Genomic DNA, 15,980 nt, shown 5'->3' with positions numbered 1-15,980 from the left:
AGTTTAACGTCAGATCATATATATATATATATATATATATATATATATATATATATATATATATATATATATATATATATATATATATATATATATATATATATATATATATATGTGTGTGTGTGGGGGGGGGGGGATGAAGTTAGGAGTTAGTTGAAAGTGAATTCCTACACACACGCACACAATGACATGCACGTACAATGTAAACAAACACACGTGTCTGTTTGCACTGAGTAAACATTGAATATTGCTCAATATCTGACCAGATCTGTATATATTTACCCTTCCAATGACGAGATGAGAATTGTCGACGACCGTTGCTTTGACGTCTCGGACCCATCCACTGACAAACTGATTATAAGCGTCGAGCCCTTTGTAGCACTCCAACTCGTCTTTTGTGTAAGGACTGGGGGTGTTCACGAGATACGTGTAGATGTTGGCGTAGTTTACCGATGGAAGATAAGTAGGATAACTTCTTCAAGTTACCTTCAGTTCAGGTTTGACTGTCTTTAATGTGGATGCCAAAATATCTCCATTTAAGTGATGCCTTGTCATAACACAGATGTATACTGTGTCTCCGGCTTAATTTTGATCGTAACATATCTTAAATTCCTGCTGATTAAAGATATTACCATTATTGTTGTTTTTTTTATCTAAAACTGCAATGTATTTCTTTATGTGTTCTTTTTATTGTCTTGAACTGAAGTTATGGTCAAAACTAAAATAAAGAGAATTTGTTTAAAGTCTATTTACAGTGTTTACAACGGATTTATGGGTATTGAAAAACAAGTAACAGTTTTGGTCAATATCTAAAATGCTTTAAGATCATCCAGACTGTTAGTACCTAAGTACCTACCGGTACTAAATTGCCAGCATTGGCAGATTTTTGAAAAAATGATTAACGGCATTACAGCGAGGTTCTCTAACTGCTTTTCAATACATGCTGTTTCAAATATTTTCATACTTTGCCTCTATTAAGATGTTTTATTGTAGAACATTTACAGTTCAACGTGTGAAATAACACATTCTTCCCAATTGTAAAGGTTGAAAACGATAACGTCTATTCACTCAGTGTTGCTGCTAACGCAGCATTAGCAGATAGTAGCTACTTGGTCAGGTATGAACATTAGCTTCCTGTGGCTAATGTTGGCACACTTTAAATTGATACTGCTGTGTAACTGATATCACGGAGTTGGTTGGCTGACTTTATTCTTTTTTCCCTACTATTAGACTACATTTTAGCATTCATGATTGTTCTGTAAGTGGCACATGGCCTACGTTAGCTACCTAGTGTCACTATGCTATCGCCAAATTGGGTGCAGTCAATTAGCTTTTTTATATATTAGCATGGCAATTGGCTTATTTCAATTTAGATTTAGGCCTACATATGAACTTGGGTACTCCGTTTTTCTTGGTTACATTGGCTAACTAGGCGAACAACATGTATTAACAATTAGCATATTTCTATTAGCTAGTAGCTACAAATGGTAAATGACCAGGAAGAAAAGGGGCTGGCTTAAAAAGTAAAAGAATTAAACATGCCCAACTCTAAATCTCATGCTCTCCCCATGTAAATTAAGACATTTTGAGTTGCCAGCTATGGTGGACTCACCATATTTGCATGTGCCATCTGAGAAGAAGACAAAATTAAACCACATGTTTAGGACGGATACGGATTTTACACCCAAATTATATTAGATACTGAAAATAAGAGCATTGTTTTTGTCATATGTAAATGGTTATTAGTATCATTTATTTATATGGTGGTTTACAGAACACAAGTAACACATTATGTATTTGTGGATGGAGAGTTGCTGTATATTCACCAAATATAACACGTTTATTTGTGGATATTCGTGTTATCTCACATTGTTGTTTGTAGTATATCATTTGTTTGTTTATTTGTGGTTCACAGCTTTCTTTATCATACATATTTGCAACATTTTGCAAAACTCTTCTCCTTTCATCCACATCATTAATAACTGAAGATCTTCCTCTAGTGTTCTTCCCCTAATCATCAACAAATCACATGTACAGTAAATATTTAAACATTTTGGGGAAAATAAGAGTCAGAAAGTTAAAAGCTTAGTTTAAAATAAAAACAATTTAAAAAACGGTGTATATTGTATTTTATGTCATATTTATTTATAAAGTGCTTAATAGGCATAGATAGTTTATAGTATGTAATTATATACTGTCACATTAGTTATTTTGCATGTTGTTGGTGGTGGAGTATTCCTTCAGCAATGTGGAAGCTGTTATTTACATAATAATATACAAGTCCCAGGTTGGTATGCCCACCTCCGACCCATGGTGGAGATGGGAGTGTGGTTCTGCTGAAATCACGACAGCGAGCAGGTGACGCTAGCATCTTCAGAATGGTCACAGTTGTGCACACTCCAGGATATATGGGAGCACTCCTGCAGGGAGGCCTCCGCGCCGCTACACTTGAGATTGTCCAGCAGGATTGTCCCTGAGCCGGGCCCGAAGAACGCCTCTCCCCAAGCCGCCATGGCCTCGCCGCAGTCCAGCTGGCGACACACGACCCGAGCGTCGGGGAGGTCCCAAGCATCGTCGCACACTGTGCCCCATCCAGAATCTGAGTACATCTCCACCCGTCCCTCGCATTGGTGCTGGCCATCCACCAGTCTCACCATTCCTGCGAAAACAAAAAAGAATCACGTGAGACCCAGTCCTGAGGAAATGGGTTCGTTTTTTTTGTTGTTGTGCTAGTTGAAGATATATTTAACCTACCTTCAGAGGGAGGCGTGGTGGTGGCAGGTATGCTTTCTGTTACTGGGAAGTCGCGTATATTTGCTATCAAGAATTCAAAAGCTGAGGAAAGCAGAAAAACTCTACAATTCAGAGACACACTTTGTAGCAACATTGTTTAGCAATTTCAACAACTGTTTGCCAATAACTCCGAAAGACAATTGATTAAAATCCACTTCTTTAGAAAATACATGTAATCATATTTTCTGATTGACCAAGGGTCTCAGTAAAGGGGAGTCTGTATGTGCTTTTGATTTAGCCTTGAAGAAGTGGAATTTGGCCTGAAGGGAGGCAGTGCGTTGTTGTGCGTTGACTCATCCCCTGTATTTGTAATGCTCTCTGGGCCGTCTCCTCCTCAGAGTACTACAATCGTGCATTGCAACTGGACAGCTCAGCAGGGCGAGCACAGACGAGCAGATACAAAGGAAGTATGAACTTTCAGTGGAATTGATGACTTAAGATAGCGATTTGCGATGCAGACATTTCCCAACGTTCAAGCCCGGTATATGTGCTCTGTCACGAATGTGTGTCTGATGAGGCCTGCTGTGGCCCCACATGGTGATAGAGAGGTCCAGACTTACGTGCACAGATAATTCCGACATCCTCATGATGGCCACAGTTGTGCTGACCCCAGCCCAGGTTGAAGCAGTCGGACAGCTGCTGTTCTATGCCGCTACAATCCACGTTGTCCAGCAGGATCGGACCAAAACCGTAGCCGAAGTGGGCCTTGAAAGTGATAGCTTTGCCACAGCCCAGCTGCCGGCACGCCACGTTGGCGTTGATGATGTCCCAGTCATCGTCGCACACCGTCCCCCAAACAGTTTTGTAGAGGACCTCTACACGACCCTGGCAGCTACTGTTACCGTTCATCACACGAATGGCTGGTCTGCCTGCACAGGAATATAGAGACGGATACATCATCGCAGTGGCTCTTTCCCCACAATTGCATAAGTGCTGTAATATTCCCTGGTTAGTCCAATATTAAAATGTCCTGTAATTGTGTTTAAAGTTTATAATTGTTACCTTTTGTCTGGACAGTGGTAACAGTTGTTGTTGTTGGTCTTGTGGTGACTGGAATGTTTTCTGTTGCTGGAGGGAAGATAAGATGCATGATTAGATAGCTAATGTGTCTCCATACCCCAGCGTGACAGACCTGTTCCTGATGAATGTGGTGAGGTTTGTCTGTTACACAGTTTTACCACCATGACTCGTGGCACTGTGGCGTAACACCTCTGGAGTGAATGGGGGAGAAATAGCTCTCCCTGTTGGCCATTTGGCAAAATGCACAATTTTATTCAGGGGAAAAAAGAATCTAGCAAAAGCAAATTGGCTACTACTACTAGCAATCCGTGTGTGTGTGTGTGTGTGTGTGTGTGTGTGTGTGTGTGTGTGTGTTTGCTGACAGATAAACATCCGACGTGTATTATAGATATATACCTTCAGTGTTATATGTTACCACGATCCGATTCTGGTTTTCTGTTACCAAAGGAGGTACAGTGGTGGATCCTAAAGTTGGTAGAAATGGAAATTAAATTAGATGAAACTACTACTGCTTGCTACTAACACACAAACCACTACTATACTACTGCCATTATAAACTCATCTCATCCTCCTTATTCACTATTTCCAGAGAATCAATGAATTACCTTTTCAAATTTTAGCTTTTTATAATTATACCTCAACATTACTAACTGACTTGTTCTCTACATGTGGTCACGCTAATCATCTCCACTATTATTTCTAATGCCACCTTACTGCTGGCACAACCACTAGTATTACCACAACTACTAATAACTAACGTTGTCATAATCTGTAGTACTGAATATAGACAGAAGAAATGTCACAGTAAATAGTCACTGTAAATAAATGGCTATTATGCAGGTTTTAGCCATGCTAGCAGCTGTTGGATGGGCTGCCTTCAAATTTGGTACAGATTTATGGTCCCCAGAGGATGCACCCTACTGACTTTGGTTATCCTCCGACTGTTCCTCTAGCTCCAGCATTGAGGTTCACATTTCAACAATGGTTATCTTGTATTTTGTCCCCCTCAGTAGGAACTTTTGTGTGGTCAACATTTTACTTTGTTAGTACTTTGGTTTATGACCATATACTAAAACAAACAACTAATGGCCCTCCCATCAGCCTCAGCTGTACTCTGTGTTTAGCATGCTAGCTCACTAAACTATGATTCTGAACATAGCAAACCATACATGCCACCTGATTAACATCCGCATCTTAGGATCATTAATGTGAGCATGTTGGCACGCTGACGTTAGCTTTTAGCTCGACAGAGCTGCTAGCATGGCTGTAAACCTTTAGTATTGCTATTTGTAGTTATTTGTTTAAATAACAATAAGGATTCCTAGTTTACATCCGTACGACTTGTGTTAATTCAGATTCCATGACTAAGAGCAGTGTACCGATGCAGGTGACCCCAGCGTCCTCATGGTGGCCACAGTTGTGTTTGCCCCAGCCCAGGCTTTTGCATATAGACAGGTCCTGCTCAGTGCCTTGACAGTTGACATTGTCCAGGAGAATTTGGCCGGTTCCGTAGCCAAAATAGGAGTTGGTGTGTGCATAGACGGCACTGCCGCAGCCTATCTGTTTGCACACCACCTGGGCATTTGTGAGGCCCCAGTCATCATCACACACTGTCCCCCAGACCCCCTGGTGGTAGACCTCTACCCGGCCCTGGCAGGCATTCTGTCCACTCACCAGAAGGATGGTGCCGTCTCCTAAAACAAGATGGAGAGGGAGGGAATTATAGGGACTGGTGTTGAATACATATTTCTCTGCAACATATTTTTAAGACTTGATTCTATTAGAATCTTTATTTCTGTGAAATTCATTATGTGCTAGGATAACTGCTAGGATTGGTGTATGTGTGTTGAAGACAAACAGACATTGATACAGGGTAAGGAGAAGGGTGTGGGCCTCTGTGGTTCCTGAAGCGGGGAAGTGAACATCTGATATAGCACTAAGATGTTGTCATTATGCCCCGGCCGAGACAAAAACACACCTTCTAACCAAGACAATAGACAATCTCATGTGTCCATCATTTAAAAAATGTGCTCCCATTAATCTGGATGACTTTACTACATCTCCCTGTGGGTTTCGAGTTACATCACTTGTTCACAAAATTCTGTTCTTGTCTCCTCTTGGGAATTAAGGGTAAAAAACAACCACAACAAAGGCAAACCCAGCCAACAATAAGGACTGCCTGGAATTCAAGAGGCCTTTTGGGGTGTATTGTTGCCTAAATATAGTTTCTACTGAGCTGAAAAGCTTTTGATCTTGTGTAAAATGTGATGACGGTTTTGCAAAACTGATATAATATATCCCTCCATTCAATTTACGTTTCTTTGATAAACCTATTTTCTAAATACGCTTGGCTGTGTGATTTCTGCATTGTGGACCCGCGCAATGACAAAATAAGCCATCATTCATTGTTTAATAAAGCCTGGCCCCTGCATGTTGTGGTAACATCTGGCATGCCACCTGTCTGATAGATTTGTGTGTGTGTGTGTTTTTCTGAATTTGATCCCAGAGCATAAAAAAGTTATCGAAATGAACGCAGAGAAGCTGGTCTGAAGTTCAATTCCTCTGCATATATGACATATTCTCTAAGTATTCCCTACAGTGTATCACATTTTTTAAAGTTACATTGGAACGAGCACATGAACAATGGTCTGATCTACTTATTTCAACAGACAACGCAGCATCTGTCCTTAAACCTTTACGCAAATCAGCCTGGCATGATTCCCTTTTTAGGGGTGGGCGAGTAATTTCATCAGCCGTGTTCGCTGAAGATTAACGCCACATACAGGTGTGGTTTGAGTCTTTCAAGGTTTTTGAAATTTGTTTGGTAGTGGAAACAAGCTGTGAAAAAAACGACTGACATTTTATCACATTTTTTAAGGTTGATATGGCTAACATGTTAGAAAATGCAAGCATTCATTTTGAAGCATATTTCTGGCCACTTGATGAATGAAGTCCAATATTCGCTCTAGTTTAGTTCTGTTTTTGTCTCCACTGCTCAATGCTCAATGTTGTTCTCCAGCCAGCCAGTAACTTTGCCTGCCTCCCGTCTGGTGCTGAGGTTCATCACTAGTGTACTGTACAAGCGACCCCTTTCACGTATACTGCACAAGTTATACTGTTTCCCTATCTGGGGTTGTAGTTATACACATCCTGTTTACAAGTATTCATTTTTCAAATAGTCTTGTATCGTATATTATCTCAAAATTACCGTATTTGTTACTGGATATTGGCAATTTATCTTTATGCTTCAAAAAAAAAAAAAGAAAAGACAAATGTGTCCCTCTGACGTTTCAGGCTGGCAGACGACCAGTGTAATTTCGATAAAAGCAGGCAGCACTTACGTAAACCGGAGTTCCCGGGCGGCGGCGTGGTGCGATCCACAAATCCTTTTGCCCCCACCACCGCTGGTTCTAGCAGCAAAATGGAAAGAAGGCAGGGATTTTAGTCACATTGTCCTCTTCTCTTTCTGGGGTCACACATGGAGAGATGATTCACCACAACCTCAGCCAAGTCACATTTTGATATGTTTGCCAATTCTGAGCTTATTCGTTCAGTAAGTAAGTGTAGTCCATATGATTCAAGGGAACCGACCCTTTCTTTCTGGAGCAATGTAAAATGTGTATTGGAGCTCCCTGGGACATTTGGGAAAATACACCTTTTCCTCAGTGAGTTACAGACATTTATTGGATGTTGTCCTGGGCCAGCCCAAGATCCCAGGGGGAGTGCTAGGGTTTGAAGTTAATTTTACATAGTGACCAAACAATGTAATTACAATTTCCTGGTCCGTCACATGATGCCATGGGGCCAAAAAAAGACTTTTCCCCATAGACTTACATTGGGAAAGTGATGTATGTAACTCAGCGGATAGTTTTTAATTGTTTAGGTAAATCAACTTCCCCAGTACGCACACTTGAATTATTAGGTCTGCAGGTATTAGGTATTATTATTTGGTATTACCTCTGCAGGTAACACCCACATCCTCGTAGTGGTAACAGTTGTGGATGCCCCAGCCCAGACTGCGGCACTGGCTGAGATCTTCTTCATTCCCTTTGCAGTCCACATTATCCAGCAGGATGAGCCCTGAGCCTTGTCCGAACTGAGAGCTTCTGCCCGCCGCCGTTCCGCAGCCCATCTGCCGGCACACCACGTTGGCGTCCACCATATCCCAGTCGTCGTCACACACTGTGCCCCATGACTTATTGTAGAACACCTCGACTCTACCCTCACACCTGTTGCGGCCATTCACCAGTTGTACTTTGGAGAGACAGCGGACAATATTTGTTAGATGCGTTTTTAAACTCAGGGACAATTTAACAACATGATTCTGTTTTGGGGGCGAAAAAATATGAGAAGACAGACCAGCATGCCTCTAATGTAATGACTAATAACAGCAAAAAGTCTAATCCTACCAAGTTAAGGCACACAATAAGCCACATAACTCCTTGGAAGAGAGTGAGGTGGATGCAGGAGGGTGGGAGGTTACATGTAACAAATAAGTGGGGATTAGGGAAATGGAGATCTGGGAAAGTGACCTTGTTTAAAAAGCCCCAGGCACTGATCTGTACTCTCTTTCACCGACACACGGACAGCCACTGATGTGTTTTTATATCGTGGCCTGGACATGTTTTCCCTCAACATGAGTGTCTGGGCAGGTGTAGAGGTGGGGGTGGCCGTCCCGCTCATGCTTACCATGGTACTGCGTCCTCTCGGGGGTTTGCCCGCCATTGGCTGAAACGGGAGGGAGGAGGGGATACGGAGAGAGACAGAGGGAGAGTACAAATTATTTGTTGAAAGGAGGCTCTTGGCCTTCCATAGTTACTGTACTCTATATCTACTGTATCTATTTTCCTGTAACACTAGACACAGACTGAAACCACAACAGGAGGCCTGTTCAGACCACATAGGTCACCAGCCAAAACATAAAAGCATACAGAGTATGTAAAATACATAAATCACTCAGACACAGCTAAACAACAATAAAAGACATGCATGCAGGTATATGACGGTCGACCGGCATTTTAAAGAAAGACAGAAAGGTGACAGACAGATCGAGGGAAGTTCCAACACAGACAGAGAGAGTTACAATCTAGTGCTGACAGAGCTGAGTACTAACTAACCATTTCTGTAAGTGAGATTTAAATGACCTGTATGTGTCTAGTTCTCTAATGGTCACTGGGATGGAGTTCCATTGTAGTGCAGCTTGTACAGAAAATGCAGAATGACTAAAAGCACTTTTCCTGAGTGGGATAATGCAATCCCCTCTTGCTGGTCCTCTTGTGAGCCGATAACCAGTTGTTCTTGTGATCACAAATTGTTTGAGCGGAGGAGAGGTCAAGCCATGTATAATCTTGTACATGAGACAGACATTCACATATTTAATCATGTTATCCCAACTAAACAAGTTATATTTTGGTAGTATAGGGCAATGATGAGAACGAACTGATTTTTTATCAAGGATTTTGAGTGCGTTTATACAATGACTGTAGTGGTTTCAGAGTCGTGGTGCTAGCCTGTGACCAGGTTGTTAAACAGGAAGTGATATGGGAAACGACCATAGCAAGCATGTATGTCTTAGCTGCCTCTGTTGATATGTAGTTTCGTGTGAACCTGAAATTTAATAGATTAAATTTGACCCGGTTACAGACCTTTTTCACCTGAGATTTTAATGACAATTTGGAATCAAAAAGTACTCCGAGATACTTGTAGTCAGGTACAACCCGTAGCCTCTCCCCAGATACAAAAACATCAGGCTCTACACTGACAGAGTTTGTTTTGGTAAAAAACATACACACTGTTTTGGATATGTTTAGTTGTAAACAGCTTTGCTTTAACCATGCAGTTACATGAACCATGGAGTTAGTGAGTTCATTTGCCACTTGTCCCATTTTGCTACCATGCAAGTAAATCACAGTGTCATCTGCATACATTTGGATGTTGGTGTCAGGGCATGCTGATGGCAGATCATTGATATATAAAGAGAACAGCAGTGGGCCCAGGACAGATCCTTGTGGGACGCCTGTGGACAAGTGTAGGGCGGTAGATTGATAGTTCTGTATTTCAACATACTGTGATCTATTTAGCAAATACGATTCAATCCATTTCAGTGTACCTGAGGAGAAATTGTGGCCGTGCAACTTAGACAAAAGAATGCTATGGTTAACAGTGTCAAATGCCTTCTTGAGATCAAGAAACACAACTCCAACAACTCCCCCTTTGTCCATTAGAAATTAGATTTTTTTCTGTGAAGAAACAGGTGGCTGTCTCAGTGGAATAATTGGCTCTAAAGCCGAATTGCATTGGGTGTAGGGCAAAATAACTGGTATTCAAATACCAGATTATTTGCTCAGCTACCAACTTCTCTGCAACTTGCAACTGCAAGTGTTTTCTCAGGGGTGAAACATTTAGCAATAGTAGCGACAGAATCAATGAAATAGTGATTGAAAGCTGTTGCTATTTCCGCTGGGTTATTTGACAGCTTTCCATTTATGTTAAGTTGCTGCAGCTTCCTTACTTTGTTGAAATGTCCCGTTAGCTTGTGTAACTGATCCAGATCTTTTTATGATTACCTCTTGCCTTTTCTATTATAGTATAAATCTGCCTTAGCTTTTCTTAATTTCTTTACCACTTTGTTCCTCAGCATAGCAAAATGTTATCTGTCATGGCTCGATTTATTTTTAATTGCAGTTTTTAAGACACAATCCCGTTCTTTCATTCATTTTAAGATATCATCATTTATCCAAGGAACAGTGTGTTTGATATTTTTGTGCCTAAATTTGCGATTAAATCATGATAAAATAATGATCACAATGATAAAATATCAGCACGTTGGCGTTAGCATTTAGCTACTAGCATGGCTGCCAACTCTTATTTTTGCAGGTTAATGCAGGTTATTACTAGTTCAGGGCCTGAACTAGTTCAACAGCAAAACGCGAATAACTTAAATATTACTTACTGGATACAGCCCGTCTGTTTATTTTCAAGTCTCCTGAAATTTGAAAACACACACAAAATGTTAGTAAGGCACTCATTTGGATTTCTGTTGTCTCTATCAAGAGACAACAGCAACACACAACATAGTTGAATAAATTGCTCTCTCTTGACATTTGTCCATTGAGCAGAATTGATCCTTCAAAATTCTTCAGGGCTTTTAGCCAACTGCCACTGGTAAACACAGGGCAGACAGAAACTGTTGACGTACAAGCACTCCTCTACAGGGACCTCACTTGCAGGCACACCCAGTCCCTGAGCGTTATGAACGCCCTGCAGAACGTGTGGTTCACCTCCGACACACAAGAAACCAACTCATGTGTCGCATTCTGTTTCAGTTCATGGTGTGGTAACGGTTTCCCTCTGAGCAACTATTAGAACATGAAGCGTCTAACAATGAATTCAGTCAGTGGACTGGAGAGGCCAGCAAAATGTTGATGGCCCTTATTTTAGAACTACCGATCCAAATTGCTATCGTGTTTCAGAGTTTTTTTTCATGATACATTAGCAGACATAGCTTGAGATAAAGATTGGGAATCAGTTTCAATCTTTCGGCAACCAAACTCTGATCCTGAGCCAGTGTATGAAAAATTCCCCTTCAAGGAAATGATATGCTTTAATAATCCGACACTTGCCGTTGAGAACTTGAAACAAGTGCACCACACTTTCAGGCCTATTACCTTTCCATATATATTTCACATTGCTCTGTTTAACACTGACAATGCACCACACTTGTAATTAAAGAACGGTCCTTTGAAAACATGTCACGTGATGTTATTACTTAAAAAGCGTAAATGAAAATAAAGCATTTAGTTTAAACTGTATTTCGACACTCGAATACGTTTTTTTTCTTCTTCATTTAAACGTATTAACATTAGACATGGATACAAAAAATGGTTTCGCAGACAGTAATAAAAATAATATATTCAACACTTAAATAGCTACAAGGACATTCACATTGCTTCACATATACCTAATACATACTACCTAATACCTAATACATATATACATATACACACAAATCTGCAAGTATTCCACACCTCCTCGAAGATTGTGAATCTGTAATGTTTGGTCAATTCTACTTGAAATGTTCTTTACCTTGGCAATCATATTTTCAAATCCAGCTGTCTCTGTCATGAGTTTGAGCTATTCTGTGAGCGTGGGCGTATGTGGGCTCTTCCAGTTTCCAGTATGTCTTTTCTAAATGATTGTCTGACAAAATTTCTCAAAATGGGGCCCACATAGAGAGAAATAGAGTTGTTCCCTCTGATCGCATGCAGCATTCTGCACGACAGACGGTGAACTCCTACAGTCGGGCAGCTTGGACCAGGCCTTGACCCCCCCCCCCCCCCCCCCCAACACACGCACTCACCACTCACCGAGTCGCAGCAGCACACTGACGGCCACCAAGACGAGGGACCCCAGCAGGGACACCAGGAGCCAGACGGCCAGGGTCCAGCACCTGCACTCGCTCTCCACCGCACGCTGGCCTCGCATGGCTGCCTGACTGACCATCCGCCTGCAACACACACATTCACACACTAGTCAGTCTCTCTCATCAAGCTTCCCAAAAGCCCTGTGTTGCATGTGAACACACCTCTCAATGTAGTAGGCAATTGTTTGGTAGACACGATCACTCTATTTTGTCCTGGTTCCGAGCAGCCAAATTACGGTATTGGATTCTTTTTTTTCTGGTGGAGCCTGCAGCTGTTGTCATGGTGCTGTAGGAGGTATTGATGGTAGTCTGGCTGAGGTCAGGGTTGGTAAATGTGTATCACTCAAATATAAAACATGATCAATACTAAAGCAGCACTGAAAGTAACAACCCAGTCATTACTTGAAACTGAAAAATGTCCTGTTCATCTTCAAAAGACAATTCTAATACAATGTAAAGAAGTTACATTGTATTAGAATGTAACTTCTTTACATTCTATTAGAATGTAAAGAAGCTACAGTGTATAGAATGATTCTATTGAAGTTATTCCTTTTTTAAAATGTTTTAGACTAGTCACTAATCACTTTAAAAGAGTGATTATAGCTGATTTAACTTACAGACATGAGATTGATCTTCTCATGTCACTCTCTTTATACAATGATATCAATTCATCCCCGTTTTATTGATATCTAACGAAAAGTTACTCCTCATTTTTCATGCGTTTTTCCTGCAAAAGTCCAGCAACATGAGTATGTTTTCGCTTGTTACATGCATACTGTCTTTTCAAAATAAACTTCCATCTTCACAGGAAACAACGAACATTAAGGTGTAGGCGATGAAACTACTTAGTTAGGTTTAGGAAAAGATCGTGGTTTGCGTTAACATATCTACGGAAGTGACGTCACAAATAAATCAACATTGGCTTCTCGTTTCACACACGGCACAAACTGCGGCCTCCTGGAGGAAACACCAGTGTTTGTTTGACCCGTCCACCTCTCCTCATCCCACCCGTCCTGTGTGGAATTCTACTCAGGTAGTCACCCGCTAGCTATAGCATGTAGCATCCTGGCATCACTGGGAATCAAAACACCGCGGCTTTGAGAGCACTTGTTTGCAATTGCGCATTAACGTGATTAACCAATGATTTAACTTGCTGCTAGGACCACTGATTCACCAAACCTGCTTGCTTGCAGTCTGTGTTCCACCACAGTCCCCGACGCTGCTCTCATGATTCATTTTGTTTCTAAAGATAGATTTGATTTTGTAGCGAGGAACGAAGGTTTCAGGGGAAATGTATCGGAGTAAAAGTATCAGTTTTCTTTGCAAAATGTAGTGAAGTAAAAGTAAAAGTCAACAGCAATATAAGTAGTAAAGTACAGATATCCAAAAAAATGCCTTAAGTACAGTAACGAAGTATTTCTACTTCGTTACTATACACCACTGACATTAGGGAGCTGTAAGGGAGTTGTTGTGGCGCACCAACACTTCTCAGAGCAAACCAGGAGACCCGGTTTCCCAGACGTTTGGCATGTGCCATCGAAAAGTTCCGCCACTGTGCCAATAAAACACCAGGAACAGGGAGTGGGGTCACGTTGCTGTTTTTGTACAGTCAGTACAAAATGGCCGCCGTGCACCTGCACTGGCAGCGGCCGTGTCTGTAACACAAGCTGTGTCTCCTGTGTCGCGCCGTGGTTTTTGATAATCAAGGGGATTTTCCCCACAGACGAAGAACATTGGGATTCACCGACAATCACTCAATAATCGGGGGTTAGATAGCACTGCGGTCAGACGCTGAATAGCCCACATTCTTCTCAAGTGAGAAACTGGGACGATTCATATACATGTACACTGCAGGAGGATTCAAACACTTCAATACAATGAGCTGTTGTGTGAGGAAAAACTTTAAAAAAGAATATAAAACGAGTAATACCGTATTTAAAGAAATGGGGAAGTTAGAGTGACTCAATTTCCCATATTCTTGTCAAGCAAAAATGAATGAATGCTGTTATGAGGAGCGTGTTGTCATTAGGAGACACACAGTGTCTCACTCAGGCCTTGGGTTGTTTGTCTCTTCGCTCATGCAGAATTGCCCCTGACCTGACACAGGAATGCGTATTAGGGGATGATGAGGGGAGAATTTGATATTGGCCCCTCGAGATAGTGGACATTCCGGGCTCAGGGGGCACAAAAAGACATTTCTGCTTTCTGTGGTCCCCATCGTCAGGCATAAACGCTGCTTCCTGCAATCTGTCACTAGAACCCTCCAGAACGCTTAGGCACCCGATGACACTGCAGGGGCGCCTCTCGTCTCCTTGGAGGCAGGGGTGGAACGGTGGGGGTGGGGTGTTAAAATCTTTAGCTTCTCTACTGTATACACAGTTATCTTCAGCTTGTGGAGGGTACATTTAACACACAAGCTTTGCGGGCCATTCGTGGCAAAAAAAAAGCACTTGACGGCAGACACAGTCATATGACTCTGGGTCGTGCAGTCGTCATCCGGGTCCGTTCTCACTAAACCGTCATATTGTCTGAAAAGGTGCAGCACAGAAGGCCAGAGGCCCACAAGAGAGATCATTGTGTGTCCAATTGGGAGGTGGGCAGTTTAACACCAGCACAGCACCCGAGAACCACGGCTGTCTCATTTGCAGACCGTACCAACAATCCACTCGAAACTCCGGGACAAATGGCTCCGTTATGAGGACTGAAAAATAATCTAGTCCCCAATGTTATGTTTTTCAATACTCTATTCATGGTAGGATGTAGCGCAGATCCGCTGGGGAATAATGTTGCCTTTTGTGTCGGCTCCGCTTCCCCTCCCTTCTCACTTCACCGTGCTGAGAAATACCGGTAGCTGAAAGATCTCGGGCCCCACAAAAATCCCCCCTCACTTCTGAGATGAAGCGCAGAATAACGCGCTCAGTCTCTTTAAACAGGAGACTTTTACGACAGTTAAACAGAGAATCAATGCTTTTATCAGCGGATGTGTCTGACCACAGCCTTTTATGAGCAATATCCTTTGTCCCCTGTTAAGTCTATTTAGTTTTTTGTAGAATGTGACAAAAAATGACTCTTTTTTTTGTTTTGAAAAATCCTTGTTCAATACTAGATATATTGAAGGTAATAATTCATAGAATCTGAACATGTTTGACATTATATGATCTTAATTTAAAACTCTGCCTTGTAATACCACTGTATAACATAATAATGACATCCCCCTCACGTTGTAATGGACTTCCAGTTATAGCAAAAACAACTTCAATGACAGAGGATTGCTCGATTCAATCTATTGTTATGTCACAGAACCAGGTTCAATACCTTCTTTAAAATCAGATAAAGCAGAAACAACTTAGTATTTCATAAAGAAAAGATACATACCTGTTGTGAAAGTAATTATCTTGATAGTAAAAAATGAAATCCAAATAGGATTCCTCCACCCCCCCCCCCAAAAAAAAAGTACTGAATGTTGTCCTCAGAGCTCAGATAGCTGGCAGCTTAATTCCACAGGTCACACGGAACGTTTGTGTTGAGATGGAAGCAGGAAACTCCAGAACATCCAGCGCTACTTGATCGAGGTCTTTCATGTCCTGAACCCTGCTTGACTAAAAGGGACTACGTAAAAAAACAATAAATACCAGAGCATTGTATGCTAATATTCTTAACGCCCCGTATCAGTCTATGTTTAAAAGAAGCAGGAGGAGCAAAAAAAGAACAAACAAAAAAAGACAATACAGTGAAAGCTAACCCT

The 15,980-nt window shown here is 41.5% G+C and overlaps 1 protein-coding gene across 1 annotated transcript; it reads right to left on the bottom strand.

Moving 5' to 3' along the window:
* Positions 1-1,957: 1,957 nt before the first annotated feature.
* LOC306788051 (scavenger receptor cysteine-rich domain-containing group B protein) lies at positions 1,958-12,321 on the bottom strand. Its single transcript, XM_079283379.1, is given in 9 exon segments — positions 1,958-2,659; positions 2,755-2,835; positions 3,354-3,662; positions 3,796-3,954; positions 5,193-5,507; positions 7,155-7,223; positions 7,771-8,127; positions 8,130-8,136; positions 12,175-12,321. Coding segments are annotated over 9 exon segments (1,755 nt in total). The 5' UTR covers positions 12,316-12,321; the 3' UTR covers positions 1,958-2,342.
* Between the last annotated feature and the right edge of the window lie 3,659 nt (positions 12,322-15,980).

The sequence above is a fragment of the Melanostigma gelatinosum genome, assembly GCF_949748355.1.
Source record: "Melanostigma gelatinosum genome assembly, chromosome: 14".
In the NCBI taxonomy this organism is placed as follows: domain Eukaryota; kingdom Metazoa; phylum Chordata; class Actinopteri; order Perciformes; family Zoarcidae; genus Melanostigma; species Melanostigma gelatinosum.
The sequence above is the reverse complement of the archived record's forward strand: the minus strand, read 5'-3'. Positions and strand labels throughout refer to the sequence as shown.